At 42.7% G+C, this 17,864-nt stretch overlaps 1 protein-coding gene across 2 annotated transcripts in view; it reads right to left on the minus strand.

Moving 5' to 3' along the window:
- The window catches only part of cdkal1 (CDK5 regulatory subunit associated protein 1-like 1), a 186,017-nt gene that overhangs the window by 33,202 nt on the left and 134,951 nt on the right, over positions 1-17,864 (minus strand). For both annotated transcript variants that reach the window (XM_052579496.1, XM_052579497.1), the window contains exon 12: positions 14,220-14,282. In XM_052579496.1, coding sequence (XP_052435456.1) covers positions 14,220-14,282 — 63 coding nt within the window. The remainder of the gene's footprint in view (positions 1-14,219; positions 14,283-17,864) is intronic.

Raw genomic sequence — 17,864 nt, forward strand, 5'->3', positions numbered from 1 at the left:
ATGGAAAACAGTCGCCAGGACGTGTCTGGAACCACAGAAGCATGAGTAAATGCTGACAGTTCAAGCCCCCTGAATCACTAACACCAGTTTCCCACTGACATCTCAGACCACTTGTTTTGTTTCATCAACTTTTTAAATATATATATATATATATATATATATATATATATATATATATATATATATATATATTAGCAAAACAACATCCATCACAACCAATAGACAAACAGGGAAGGGGGAAGCAAGAGACACTAATAAATTATATTATCAATAATTTACCATTTGAAATAACATGGTCATTACTTGACATAGTCCAACATGTCAGAAGAAAACCACTTCCCATGCATCAACAGAACCAGGTTTAGATGTTAATTTGTGCCAATGTACATTCACAGGCCACTATCCCAGGGAGGCTATGAATCCAAAATGTTAATTCATAATTCCATATATGTTTAATAGAAAGAGGCTTTACAGTGTGATCATTACGTTTATTATATATGAGAGAAACGGATGACCGACCAGAGGATGGTGCGATCCAATCCCATATAGTTTGAGAGGATAGAGGTGTTCCCAGGGATCTCCATAGGCCTTGAGAGCAGAGTGTGACTGAAAAGCCAAAATAGGATGATGCTGGTAAACAAAACTTGGTTCTTAATTCTTGACGTGAGGAGAGTCCGTGGTTATTATATCACCGCATGTGTTTATGCCCAATGTAGAACAAATGGCTGATTTCCCCATAAAACATGTAAGTTGTTACACAATTTGAAAGGTCCTCACATCAGACGTTCCACTCTTTCCAGATCCTAATAGAATTGGTCACAAATGGGCCAAATTCATATTTAACATTAATATTTCCTGTGCCAGCAAATAGAATATCTTGGAGCTTATGTGGTTTAACCTTTTTCAGCTTTGATTACTCTCCAAGAAGCTTTAGATTGAGGATGAACCCAAATATTAAGAACCTTAATAATATTTCAGAATTTGGCACAGCCAATCCTCCTGAAAGTATAGGACGCTGCGATGTGAAGTTTTACTCTGGGTCGCTTACCATTCCAGATAAACTGGGAGAGTCTGGAACTGATCTCCTTAAAGTAACCTGGAGGAGGCTATTTAATTAAAGTTAATTAAGGTGAGGTAACAAACTCATTTTGACGGTGGTGATTTTGCCTTGGAGAGAGACTTTAAGATTATTCCATCTTTGAGTATCACTCTTGATCTTGACTAACATGTTATTAAAATGGTTTCTGGCAGTATTATGAATCTGAATACACAAATAGATGAAAGTGTCTTTAATAGTTGACTTTAACATTGGTAACTGACATTAAAGCAGATATGGTCCAGTGTGGCGAGTGGGGCGGGGCCGAGAGGCGTGGGGGCGGGGCCAAGAGGCGTGGGAACGAGGAGTGAGGCCAGGTGTAGTGATTGGAGATGAGCTGCACCTGCGCCCCACCGCCGGTCTCGAGTCCCACGTAGGAGATGGAAGGATATAAAACTGGAGAGACTATAGTGAAGGACGAGAGAGGACCAGGCCTGGGCCATATTTTATGTTTGCTTTTTATTTTGTGCGCACCAGTCATCCGTGAGGGGCTGGTGCACTGTTTTGTGTTTATTTTTGTCATTAAAGTTTCGTTTTGATTGTCCGCCGGTTCCCGCCTCCTTCCCGATGAATAGGAAGGTTTTATCATTACATCCAGTTTATCTTGTACCCAAATAAACTACTGAAGTCATCAAATTCCTTAATTATACCAGTTATTGAAATACCAAAATGATCTAAATATATAATAATCTAATCAGTGTACAACAAAAAAATATGATTATGGTCATGAATCTTAATCAGTGTAACGTTGGTTTTCCTAAAAGCTTGTGCTAGAGGTTCAAGGGATAAACAAGACATCTCTGCCTCGTTCCACACTGTAAAGGGAACGGGAGGGAGGTAATATTACCAGATAAGACTGATGCCTCCTCTGAGGGGTAGAGGGTCCTAATCATAGAAATGTAATGTTCAACAAAACCAAAACATTGCAGAACTGCCCACACATAGTTCCACTCTATCCTGTCAAAGGCTTTTTCTGAGTCAAGAGAAAAGACAGCACAGGGCTTAGAAGAGAATCTGCATGAAACCGTCAATGCATATTATCAGACACGTGATGTCCCTTAATAAAACTGGTTTGGTCCTCTTTGATTAAGTCATCAATTACATTTTCCATGCAAAAGGCAAGAGTTTTAGCAAACTTTTAGATCCCATGGGATGAGTGATAACGGATCTTTACCCTTTTTAAGAAGCAGTGATGTCAAATACGTTTTTGGACTCTATGAAATGTACCATACTCGATTGCAAAATTAAATGTCAAGCATGAGAGCCCTTACCATATCCCATATTTCTAAATATAATTCAGGAGCTAGGCCTGGTGATTCGTGCTTCTGAAGGCTGTTTAGTGCTTCACGAAGCTCCTCCAAAGAGTCTTCATCCATCTGTGTGATCCGAGGCAGTTCTAATTTACCCAAGTACTCTCTACAAACTCATCAAAATCAGTTTCGGTTTAATACAGATGGGCGTAAAAACACAAAATATGTTATTAATTAACCTAGGATTTGTGGTGACCTGGTCATCCAAAAAGATTTTATTGCACTGATATATGCCTTCTAGGTCTCTCTGATTCCAAATAATATTATTCCCTTGTCCGGTGTAAAATAAACTCTGCCTTCGATTGTGAAAGTAACTCATATTCCTTTTTCAAGGAAGACAGTCGTGTAGCTTGTTGATCAGAAATTATTTGATTTTTTTTTACATTTTTTTAATAATTAATAATGGATCTTATTTTCTTATTGTATAAAATGGCTCGCTTTAGCGAGAGCAGAAGAACAACATTCACAGAATCCTCACTTTGCACACTTCATTTCCTTCAATATTTGAGGGTCTACATCACAAGATTTCTTAATTTCGAGAAACTCCTTTACATGATCTTTAAGCAAATTAATAAATGTCTAATGATTTAGTAATGATGTGTTAAGATGCTATCTAGGGGCCTTGATCTTAATGTTGGAAAGCTGAACATTACAGAACACCACAGAGTGATCAGACAATACAATCAGTAATATAGAGACAGAAGATGAAATTAGAGATGGGCTGAGAAATATGCCATCTATCCTAGAAAAAGTCTTATGTCTGTTAGATAAAAAGTGAAGTCCTTTGATGAAGTATTCTGGATTCTCTATGTTCTGTGATAAATTGATTCAATATCTTAGATGATGGGTTAGTTGTAGTATCAGGATGAGATTTATCCAGTGCAGGATTTAAGACAGCATTAAAATCACCACCCATCACTAAAGGACAATCAGCTGCTCGAGTAATATATTGGAAATATTTGTCTGTCTCATTCGGGCAGTAAATGGAAACCAATGCAAACCTGTCATTATGTATTTTTCAGAGTATAAAAGAAAATCTACTCTCATTATCATTCCTCGTTCTGTTCAATAGTTAAATGCATCCTCCTATCCACCAGGATAAGCACCCCTTTCCTTTTATTATAAGAACAAGAGAAGGCTTCCAGTTTGTAATATTTGTTTTGAAAATGTGTCACATCACATTGTTTTAAATGGGACTCTTGTATAGGGCACAGGAAATCGATGTGCGGTGCAAATATTCTAATATACGGGTACGCTTAATAGCAGACTTTAGGCCATTCATGTTCAGTGATGATATATTTAGAACATGCATTGTGTGCTCATATTGCAACACAAAAGCAATGCACTACTGCCAGTAACATGTAGACGTTAGTATATATCCTACACACCAATCCATCTAGATGCATAATCCTTTTAAAGAAAATCATAATAAATAAAAGTATTGATGTCTGTTGATGGGCATAGGAAAAAAAAGAAAAAAAAAAAAGAAAAAGGAACAATAGACAACTATGTACAAAATCCAAAGTAGACAGCACATACCCGAGAGTGTAGGTCTACATAAACAAAAGAAACACATGTTGATGCAGGACCAGTCCACTTCAGTGCAAGACATCACCAAAAAGGCCCAGTGAGCCAAAAACATAATGATCCAACCTGCTCTCAATTAGCCCGAAAAAAATACAATACTGAATATATTTAAAACAATATATATACCGTATTTTCCGGACTATAAGTCGCACTTTTTTCATAGTTTGGCTGGTCCTGCGACTTATAGTCAGGTGCGACTTATTTGTCAAAATTAAAGGTGCTGTAGGGAACTTTTGTAAAAAATGTATTTTTTACATATTTGTTAAACCTGTCATTATGTCCTGACAGTAGAATATGAGACAGATAATCTGTGTATAAATCAAGCTCCTCTGGCTCCTCCCAGTGTCCTATTGCCATTTGCAGAAACTCCATCGCTCCCGTTAAGAAACAACCAATCAGAGCTGCGGTCCGTAACTTTGTTTGTGTTCAAAATGTAGAAAAATGTATATAATAAGCGAGTACACCATGAATCCATTTTCCAAACCGTGTTTTTAGCTTGTCCTGAATCACTAGGGTGCACCTATAATAAGTGTTTATATTCGGACTATTTTAGATTGCTTCGGGGATACCGCGGCGGAGTAACCCAGTACCTTTGTGATTCTTCATAGACATAAACAGAGAGAAGTAGTTCCGGCTACGATGTTCTTCCGCAAGACGCAAGCAGTTCTGTTTACTAACCGCTAGAGCGTCAAAAGTTCCCTACTGCAGCTTTAATTTGACATGAACCGAGAGAAATGAACTAAGATAAAACATTACCGTCTCCAGCGGCGAGAGGGCGCTCTATGCTGCTCAGTTCTCCTGTAGTCTACACTGAAGACATAGAGCGCCCTCTCACGGCTGGAGACAGTCATGTTTTCTCTTGGTGCTTGGTTCTAAATAAATGTGACTTAATGTTCACTTTCACTTTTTCATAGTCCAGTGTGACTTATATATGTCTTTTTCCTCATCATGACGTATTTTTGGACTGATGCGACTTATACTAAGGTGCGACTTATAGTCCGAAAAATACGGTATTTAAAATCAGTCAATATTATTTACCAACCAGTGGACGAGCATACAGGACAAGGGCAAGATTCCAAGAAGAGATTAAGAAGTGACCATGGCCATGTTGCTATTGTCCTCTTCAGGGCAGTTAAGGCTGATTTATACTCCTGCGTGGACGTCCAGTACACACTCAAACCGCTGGTGTGCAGTGTCCACGAGCATGTTACTGTCTGTCCTGCAGACCACGACCAAAGCCGAAGAAGAAGAGGCTCGTTGGAGAACTATTATAGCCGTGATGGTGGCAAATAAATATCAAATCATTATATACTTATTTAAAACTACAAAAAGGAGATAACGGAGCAGAAAAAAGACATGGCATTCTTTCAATCTCCAGAAGGATTTGTATCACAGCAGATCAACATTGTTTGTCACTGACAACTACTGATGTATAATGCTATGTTGTATAATAAATGAAAAGACACTTGTTCTATGCTTCGTTTTATTTTATACAAGAAGGTGTAACAATACAAAATATTAAAGTGCACAAACACACAAAACTTAAGTAACTTGGGTAACTCAATTAAGAATTGGCGCACTGTTCGATTTTTGGAGAGGTGCACGTCAGGTTACAGCGTAGGCTACGGTTTAGGATGTGCGTCTATGGGTAGGCTATGGTGTAGACGGGGCAAAATAGGAGATATTTTCACCGGATACACCTGCCGAGCACCCTTCAGGATTGGTGACCTGTCATGCCTTCTCAGTACACAGAAGATGGGAGTATGCGGCCGATCAGAGTTTTTCCTTCCGTCATACACGCGATGTGCTCGGTCGATCTCGATGTCATGGCCTTACAGTGAAGGGATCCACCTGGAAGGTTTAGCCCTGAGGAAGCACCACCAATGTTATTTCTCCTGTGCCTTTCTTCAATGTCCGTCATTTTTTTCGGTGAGTTGTTCCAGCTGTGTTCTTAAGTTTGTGACTGTCCTGAAAACTATGCCTGCATTGCTGCCGAAGGGTCACGTGATCTCAGACCTCTTGAGAAAATAATGAGTTGTATAGAACAAGAACAACTTGATTAATAAAGCCTTTGCACTCATTTGGGTAAATCTAATAGGTTATTAATTAATTGCACTAATTAATTGCCAAATTAGTTCAACCACTCATAATTTTTTATTTGAAAGCAAAGATTACCGATCCAATTAAAAAGTCTTAGTGATAAAGCCAGCTGTAATTAAAACGAACCTCCAGGAGACTGTGAGCGCCTCAGTGCTTGAGCTCCTGACAGATCTGTGTCAAACGACAAACTACAACTAATAAAGAGAGAGAGCTGCGAATCAAGCTGAACTACAGATGAGTTCCCCCCACCGCCTCTGAGACAGCAGCAGGACAACAAACAGAGGTCAATCACAGAGCGATGATGAAGAGTCCATCAGACACTGGATTCAGAGTACTGAGAATCAGGAGTGAACCGATGAGATCTGGTCATATGAAGGAAATCAGAGTGGGCTGATAAACGAGCTTTAAACTAAACTGCTGCTGACTCAATTACACTTTAAAGAATGGGCAACACAGGCGTGTGTGAGGAACAAACTGTGGAGACATCTGTGTGTGTGTTTCTCACAGCTGATCTGCTCTTTATTGTGGTGAAGCACAAAGCTGGATCCGCACCGGAGCTCAGAGAGGTGCTGCTGTGTCCCGGGCCGATCGCTGCTCACACACAACATTGTACTCTGCTCAATACTCTTTGACTGTGACTGATGGGCCATGCTCACTGCCATCTGGCTGCAGAGAGATCACATAAATCACTGCCCAACACTGAGCTCCTGCCTTCATTATACATCTGTACACAATATCAGCCTCTTCATGCCTGTTCACTGCACACACACACACACACACACTGATACTCACACACGGATACACTCGCATGCCCACACTCACACACACACACACACCGATACACTCACACACAGACCGCACCGATACACTCACACACAGACACACACCGATACACTCTCACACAGACACACACCGATAGACTCACACACCGATACACTCACACACCGATACACACACAGACACACACCGATACACTCTCACACAGACACACACCGATACACTCACACACCGATACACTCACACACAGACACACACCGATACACTCACACACCGATACACACACAGACACACACCGATACACTCATACAGACACACACACCGATACACTCTCACACTGACACACACACCGATACACTCACACACAGACACACACACCTGAACACTCACACACAGACACACACACCGATACACTCACACACCGATACACACACCGATACACTCACACACAGACACACACCGAAACACTCACACACAGACACACACACCGATACACTCTCACACAGTCACACACACACCGATACACTCACACACCGATACACACACAGACACACTCACACACAGACACACACACCGATACACTCTCACACAGACACACACACACCGATACACTCTCACACAGACACACACACACCGATACACTCTCACACAGACACACACCGATACACTCACACACAGACACACACCGATAGACTCACACACAGACACACACCGATACACTCACACACAGACACACACCGATACACTCACACACCGATACACACACCGATACACTCATACACACACACACACCGATACACTCACACACAGACACACACACCTGAACACTCACACACAGACACACTCACACACCGATACACTCTCACACAGACACACACGATACTAGGGCTGGGTATCGATTCAGATGTTCCAGATCGATTCAATTTCGATTCACAAGCTCTCAAATCGATTCGATTTTCGATTCGATTTTCTATTAGAGCTGTAATCGGGCCTTAAAAGTTAAGCCCGACATGTCCCGAGCCCGACACGTACATTTTGATTGACAGCTTTTTAAAATTTATCTAATTAAGATAAATTATAAATTAAGATGGGTATTTGGCAATAACGAAATGAATTAAGATAAAGGCTCTGCCGGATTTGCTTCGCCATAGCAGCTGACATAAAATAATAATGCCAACATTAGCTTATATAGCCTACTCTGTCTACATTATGCATTTAAGACTCAAATAATATTTAGTTATTATTTTAAAAACATTTATTCACCAAGATTAAGAAAGGCATAAGTGTTTTTGTGGAGGAAAATGATTGAATCCACTGTAGATGGCTTCAGCGCGCTCCTGCGCTCACTGATGGTGCGTCATTAGTCACTCATTATTCTCATTATAAACAAGGTCAAAACTTTTCCAAACCTCAGACTTTGCTTTAGTTGTCCATAGCGGACTCACGGACGCAGAAAGAGGCTTTAAGATGCAGTCTGTAAGACGCGAATGGGAGCATGACCTGACGCGCAACATTGCTGAAAATGTGCGTTCACAAATGTAGCCTATGTTGATCCAAATATGGAAAGCACTTTCGAATTTAATAATATGAGGTTCTCTCCAGAGATGTTTTGCCACATTTCTTTCAATTAAGGATGACTGCTGCGTAGTATATGGTGTTTCCATTTGCTTTAACTTCTTCAAGTGAGATGCAAAAGTTTTGTGTGTGTGTGTTCAGCATATGGTGAGCCGCATTTGAATTTGTGACGGGCCGCGGGTTGAGAACCACTGCTTTAAACTGAATGAATGAATGACAGGTTTGTGGGTAACATCGCACAAGGCACATAAGAGGGTGACATCTAGTGGAGAAGATTTGTAATTAGATCAACGCTAATCTTACAATGTCAACGGAAATAAATATGGAAAAAAAATCGATTCATGGCCTTTAAGATCGATTTTGAACCCTAATCCTAACACACAGACACACACCGATACACTCACACAGACACACACACGGATACACTCACACACGATACACACACACTGATACACTCTCACACAGACACACACACCGATACACTCACACAGACACACACACGGATATACTCACACATGATACACTCACACACAGACACACACCGATACACTCACACAGACACACACGGATATACTCACACATGATACACTCACACACAGACACACACCGATACACTCACACACAGACACACACACTGATACACTCTCACACACACACACACACACACACCGATACACACAGACACACACACCGATACACTCACACACAGACACACACCGATACATTCTCACACCGATACACTCACAGACACACATCGATACACACAGAAACACACCGATACACTCTCACACAGACACACACCGATACACTCAAACACAGACACACACCGATACACTCACACACAGACACACACCGATACACTCACACACCGATACACTCTCACACAGAAACACACCGATACACTCTCATACAGACACACACCGATACACTCACACACAGACACACACCGATACACTCACACACAGACACACACCTATACATTCTCACACCGATACACTCTCACAGACACACATCGATACACACAGAAACACACCGATACACTCTCATACAGACACACACCGATACACTCTCACACAGACACACACCGATACACTCACACACAGACACACACCTATACATTCTCACACAGACACACACACGGATACACTCACACACGATACACTCACACACAGACACACACTGATACACTCACACAGACACACACACGGATACACTCACACACGATACACTCACACACAGACACACACCGATACACTCACACACAGACACACACACTGATACACTCACACACAGACACACACCTATACATTCTCACACCGATACACTCTCACAGACACACATCGATACACACAGAAACACACCGATACACTCTCATACAGACACACACCGATACACTCTCACACAGACACACACCGATACACTCACACACAGACACACACCTATACATTCTCACACCGATACACTCTCACAGACACACATCGATAAACACAGAAACACACCGATACACTCTCACACAGACACACACCGATACACTCACACACAGACACACACCTATACATTCTCACACAGACACACACACGGATACACTCACACACGATACACTCACACACAGACACACACTGATACACTCACACAGACACACACACGGATACACTCACACACGATACACTCACACACAGAAACACACCGATACACTCTCATACAGACACACACCGATACACTCACACACAGACACACACCGATACACTCACACACAGACACACACCTATACATTCTCACACCGATACACTCTCACAGACACACATCGATACACACAGAAACACACCGATACACTCTCACACAGACACACACCGATACACTCACACACAGACACACACACCGATACACTCACACACAGACACACACCTATACATTCTCACACAGACACACACACGGATACACTCACACACGATACACTCACACACAGACACACACTGATACACTCACACAGACACACACACGGATACACTCACACACGATACACTCACACACAGACACACACCGATACACTCACACACAGACACACACACTGATACACTCACACACAGACACACACACTGATACACTCACACACAGACACACACCTATACATTCTCACACCGATACACTCTCACAGACACACATCGATACACACAGAAACACACCGATACACTCTCATACAGACACACACCGATACACTCTCACACAGACACACACCCATACACTCACACACAGACACACACCTATACATTCTCACACCGATACACTCTCACAGACACACATCGATAAACACAGAAACACACCGATACACTCTCACACAGACACACACCGATACACTCACACACAGACACACACCTATACATTCTCACACAGACACACACACGGATACACTCACACACGATACACTCACACACAGACACACACTGATACACTCACACAGACACACACACGGATACACTCACACACGATACACTCACACACAGAAACACACCGATACACTCTCATACAGACACACACCGATACACTCACACACAGACACACACCGATACACTCACACACAGACACACACCTATACATTCTCACACCGATACACTCTCACAGACACACATCGATACACACAGAAACACACCGATACACTCTCACACAGACACACACCGATACACTCACACACAGACACACACCTATACATTCTCACACCGATACACTCTCACAGACACACATCGATAAACACAGACACACACCGATACACTCTCACACAGACACACACCGATACACTCACACACAGACACACACCTATACATTCTCACACAGACACACACACGGATACACTCACACACGATACACTCACACACAGACACACACTGATACACTCACACAGACACACACACGGATACACTCACACACGATACACTCACACACAGACACACACCGATACACTCACACACAGACACACACACTGATACACTCACACACAGACACACACACTGATACACTCACACACAGACACACACCGATACACTCACACAGACACACATCGATACACTCACACACAGACACACACCGATACACTCACACACAGACACACACCGATACACTCACACAGACACACACCGATACACTCTCACACACTCATGCTAACACACTCACACACAATTCTTTCTTTCTCTCTCTCTCTCACAAACACACACACACACGTTTGTTTTTGTGTAAAGTGTGTTCATCCCATAGGTGTAATGGTTTTTATTCTGTAGAAACTGTATATTCTATGGCCCTTCACCAACCCTACACCTAACCCTAACCCTCACAGGAAACTTTGTGCATTTTTAGACTTAAAAAAATAATGCTTTTGTGATTTACTAGCTTGTTTCCCCTTTGGGACCTCAATTTAGGTCCCCACCTTGACACAAATCTCCAAGAGTTGGTGTGTATTCAGGTTTGAGCCCCCACCAGAGTAGAAAAACATGTACACACACACACCTCAAAAACACATGATAAAGATCTTTGTAATGACTGTCATGCATTTAATTTGTATATATACAGAAAAGACTGCGCTACAACACTCATTAACCTTCTGATTCAATGTGTGCAGCTGCTGTAACAACTCAAAAACAATACAACAACAAATAATAATCAAGATAAACAAGCGATTTCCTTGACATTAAACCTGGCTAAGTGTTTATTACCATTAATTCATCAGGTTTGTGCTGCAAGAAACAAGACCGTTTCCCTGATCCCAGCAAACACAACACAACAACAAAATAAATCTCAGAAAATCACTTATGAATTGAGATTTAGCACAAGTGAGGGACATGAAGGGAAGCACATTAAAATCTCCAGCAACAAAAGCAAGGCTCATTTCTGTCCAGCGCTGCCTGGCGCTGACCCCAGCTACACCGGACACACAGCCAGAGCCGCTCGCTCTCAGCACAGCCTTCAGCAGCACGACCCAAAGCCCCAGTCGTGTGGACACACACACACACACACACACACACACACACACACACACACACACACACACAGAGCTCATTTCTGAAACTCTGTGACATCACAACTGATGTCATTTCCAGCAGAGCTCCTGTCCTCGACAAGGGCTCTCTACACGGAGTGAAGCAGCAAATCACTGAGCAGACTCTTACTCTCATCAAACTATCATTTTGAGATCATGCAGAAGGTGTGAAAATATTACTTGTGTTATTAGATTAGAATAAGTACTTTCATTCTGAAACAGATTGAAATATTTCCACCACTGTCATGTTATTAATCACAATTCATCACTGGAGATGATGTAATGACATGATGATGCTGCAGAAAAATGACTAGTGTGTGATATAGTTAGAGTGTGAAACACTTATTTAAACAAATACATAATGAGTGTGTGTGTGTGTGTGTGTGTGTGTGTGTGTGTGTGTGTGTAAGTGCCTGACTGCAGCTAAATAGGACTGAAAATTCTGCCAACCAGAGGTTAGACTGCCCCTGAGGCACTGAACCCCCAACTGCTCCCCGGGAGCCACAGCATAAATGATGCCCACTGCTCCGTGTGTGTGTTCACGGTGTGTGTGTGTGTGTGTGTGTTCACTGCTGTGTGTGTGTGTGCACTTTGGATGGGTTAAATGCAGAGCACAAATTCTGAGTATGGGTCACCATACTTGGGTGTATGTCACGTCACTTTCACTTCAATCACACACACACACACACACACACTTACTCCAGGCACATCTTGCAATGTAAGAACATGTATGTGAAGAGCGATGTGAAAAAGCCTCAGGAATCACGGCCATGTGTAATTACTGTGCTAACGACTGGGGGAGGGGCTGGGGGCTGGGGGCAGGGCTACCTTATGCAAATAAGCATCAATCCTTGATGCATTCAGATTTAAATGTAAAATAAACACAGGCCTCATGAGCTCAGACTGAAGCAAAACACACGAGGGACAGATCTGTGACACACAGCATCACCGCACGATCTGATCAAAATCAATCACACACACACACACACACACACACACACACACACTAACACGTGTCATCTGTGGAATACATGACTGATCCATCCCAGCATTCTGCAGTGTTCCTGCATAAATGACACTAAACTTATCTTACAGGAAGCTGGCTCATAATCAGCAGAATAATCTTCTGATCCACACCTCACATTCACATTCAGCCCGAGCAGTGAGCTTCAAATCATGTTTTAATGTGGACCTGAGGTTTCTGAATGACCTCTGACCTCTGACCTGCGTTCAGAGCACAAACTCAAGGAGTGTCCTCTTCATTTAATCACACTCAGACAGAGAGAGAAGAGCACAGATCTGGTTTAGGAGTCCCTGCACGAAGATCTGTTCACTCACATCAGCCTAGATGCATTCTGATCCTTCCCTCTGACCTCTGACCTCTACCTTTAATCTCAGACATAAGCAGACTGTAAGAAACGACAGGATACACACAACACACAGATCAACGTCCACTGAAGAGAGAAAACATGTACAGAAGCTGAAAGCAGGAAGTGTTTTAAAAGCGTGACCACAGATCTGCTGTTCTCTGGTTAATGAAGATCAGTGTCAGAATGAGACGAGAGCATTCAGAGACTGCAGCGTTTCTGTGAGAGAGTCACGTGAGCTCAAACAGCACACCGATATCACTCATCACTCAGCTTTAGTTTATAATAACCTCTCTCTCTATGGAACTCAATGCACACACATAAATAAATGAAACCGCATTAACATCTATATTAAACATAGGTTAAAACCCAGCGTCTCTTACCTTGTGGTCGTAAGGGTTGTAGGAGTGGAAGAGGGCAGAGAGCTCTTTGGTTCTGTGTTTCTTCTGTGAAAGAGAAAAGAACAACAAACCCCAGAGTTAATTAACTGAAGAATGAAACCAAAATCAAGTCTGAACTCTGAAGGCCATCAGACAGAGGAATGAAGAACAAACACTTGAAGGGAAGAAAATGAGGATATTTGCCCTCAAGACCTCTCCGTTTCAGATAAAAGCTCATACTTCCCTAATGTGTAATGAGATGCAAATGCTGAGCATGGAGGAGATGTGATGGATTCTAATGCAGTCACGAGTTCAAGAAAGGCTAATCATGTGCAATTATGCAGCGTCTAGTTGAAGAGAAGTCATGTTTCACAGCCAGTGGGGATGTCTCTATAATACACACATCACATATCTGATTCACATCATCAGAACGGTGACAAACATCTGAGAGAATGGCTGTAAGACTCAATTACACTGAAAATAGTAAATGGAGTCACCATTCAAGAGTATCATGCATCCGCAGGACTTTATTTGGGTCCGATACTGATTTTAACAAACACTTATTGTCCGATTCCGATTATTTTAACAGACTTTATTATGATTAATCTTCCATTTTTGTTCTCCTACATTGCATTCCTACAATCCAGAAGCACTTTAGCTCATGAGATCTGTCAGACACAGTACTGAAACCCTCCTGAACATCTGATATAACAGATCACAGATGAACAGAGAACACTGTAAACAGCTGAACGGACGTCCTGCGATCACACGCAGACACCAGAGTGAATCCATGCCCCCGTCTGTGCCCTGCGTCTCCATCTCTCCGAGTGTGATCAGACAGAAGAGGAGAGAGCCTAGCCAGAGACCTTCAGAGAATACACTCCACAAACCACACATCTTCATTCGGGGGAAATAGGAGCCGAAATTTGATCAGAAAAGATGAACCCCGGAGTGACCTTGAGAAACTCAATATTTCAGTCTATTAGAGCCGGGGTCCTGAGATCACAGCGGCCCCGAAGCAGCAGGCCGAGGTGAAAAATCATCTCCATAAGCCAAAGAACCACTTCTGCCTTCATCTGAAGCCGTCGCTCAGCCTCAGAGACGTCCAAGGGCAAGACAGACAAAGCTCACTGTGGGGTTTTCTTAGAGCAGATCTAAATGAGACAATCATATGATGTGATGCTGTAGAGCAGGGAATCAGTGTGTTTCCTACAGTTCCTCCTCCGCTGGAGCTCGCACAGACTCAGGAACAGAGCAGTCAGAGGATCCTCAGAACTAGGGCTGATTGTATTGCCACAATTACATTTGTTTTTTATCTAGGAATCATGATTTTTAACAGAAATATTACAAAACATTAGACACTCATGCCGGTGATAACAGTAAAGAGTAGGGCTCTCCAATCAGGTACAGATGTGATCAGCTAAACCGATGCTTCCAGCTTCATACAGACGTTTCTTCTGGTGCACGCGCCCGGCCCAAAGTGAAGTGCTTGATCATTCTGGCTGTGACCCCGGCTACAAACACAGGTCAAGTCGAGGTGATGCGTGGAGTCGGCTCAGGTGGTTGTTCTGTGTGTTTACCGTACATTTATTTATTTGTGGTTTTGTTGAATTAACATAAGCATGTACTGCACGTTTACAAATCAAAAGTGAATGGGCCATTTCTCCAGTCCTAGTCAGAGGTGACAGGAGTTACAGCAAGGCTAGATCATAAAGGACATAAGGACAGTTAACTGCAGCTCTGTCAGGAACATGAGGAGTCGTTCTCATTAAACGTGTGTATTGGCCGCTGCATGGATATAAATATTCAACAGTAGAAGACGAGCGTCTCCAGATCAGTGACTGATCGTGATCGTGTGCTGCTTGGCTCTGCACAAAGTGTGAAAACATCTCCAGCAGATGGAGATCATATAGAGACATGATGCTATTCATAAATCCAAACTGAACATGCATCTGTCACCACAACAACGATGAAGGATGGCACCTCATATACTGTCCATCTGCTGGACTCAGATCCGTGATGTAATGGACACACGCTCCTGCAGAGTACCGGACGCAGCATCCAGCAGCACGAAACAGAGCTCACCGTCAGGAATACTCTATCCCACAATGCAATGCATGCAACTTCAACCTCAAGTTTTATCCCATTGCTTTAACTGAAAAACTCTTTTTTTGATATAATACGTGCAACCCAAAGTTCAGAGGTAACACATTTATATTTGGGTATTTGGAAGATGCTTTCATCTAAAGTGAATTACTGCTTACTCATCTCTCAGTCTTCACCCGTGTGTTGACTTTGGTGCTGCTACCGTCACACATCAGATCATTTCCACCATCGCCAGAAACATTTCTGATCATCAGTGTTTGTGTGGAAAGTGTGATTCACAGATGAATATAAAGTTCAAAAGAACTATATTTCTTTGAAACAGAAATATTTTGCAACATTATATATGTCTTTACTGTCACTTTTGATCGGTTTACTGCAGCCTTGACAGATATTTTTATTTCCACAAACTTTATGAGTTGTTTTAAAGCTAATGTTCCATTCTTCATTACAATGTGAGACACAGATCCGTCTGCATGTGGTGCTGAGCTCTCTCCTCCACAGGAAGTGCAGTGATGTCACTGCCTGTTCCCATCAGAAAGCTCTTTAAGCGGTCTGAGATGTCACACGGATAACCAGCACGCTGTAGATCTGAGGGGACACTTCTCATGGTGACGGGGGTCTGGCTGAATGATTTAGAAATGAAGAGTCTGTTCAGGTCTGATCGTGAGCGACATCAGTTTAGTTGTTGTTTTGTTCCAGTTTTCCCCGTGAAGCTTGCATCGGTCGCTCCAGGCCTTGCCCATCTGTCTTAATTTTAAGATGAATTTGTTTTCACATGTGTTGGGTATTCCTCACCGGTTTCTGTGCAGAACTGGCAGAAGCTTTGAATCCAGATCCCCTTAACTTTGACTGAGGAAGCTGCCTTAATTTCCCCAGGTCAAAGAGAGCCTCCGAGGCAGACGGGCTGTCAGGGTAAACACCTGTCCGGCTGGAAAGAGCAACATTCCTGGAGATCATGCCAATTTATCTCCGCTAACGCTTCCCTCACTCGGGAGTAATTATGCCAGTCTGGAGGCTCCCAGTTTTCCCATCTCCTCCGGTGTGCCAGATCTGCTCGGCCCGAGTGATAACACCAGGCCATCCATCACCCCACAGCGGCTGCTCTGAGACAGACTAAACGTGCTGAGCTCCCGACACACATCTGGAGGAGTTATTAATGCAGAGCTGACCCGCTCTGAAGGGTCTGGAAGAGGGCTGCAGGTGCCAGGTGGGTCTGGGACGTCCCGAAAGACTAAACCTTCAGGAGCCCTGACCCCGCTGCTAGAGAGAAACTGACCTGCAACACCAGCAAACACACACGAGCTCCACCACAACACCACCATGACCCGCTATCACACATGCCCCTGAACGTCAAGTCACCTTTATTTATATAGCGCTTTAAACAAAACAGATCGCGTCAAAGCACTGAACAACATTCATCAGGAAAACAGTGTGTCAATAATGCAAAATGATAGTTAAAGGCAGTTCATCATTGAATTCAGTGATGTCATCTCTGTTCAGTTAAATAGTGTCTGTGCATTTATTTGCAATCAAGTCAATGAT

This window comes from Carassius gibelio, chromosome B16 (genome assembly GCF_023724105.1).
Source record: "Carassius gibelio isolate Cgi1373 ecotype wild population from Czech Republic chromosome B16, carGib1.2-hapl.c, whole genome shotgun sequence".
In the NCBI taxonomy this organism is placed as follows: Eukaryota; Metazoa; Chordata; class Actinopteri; order Cypriniformes; family Cyprinidae; genus Carassius; species Carassius gibelio.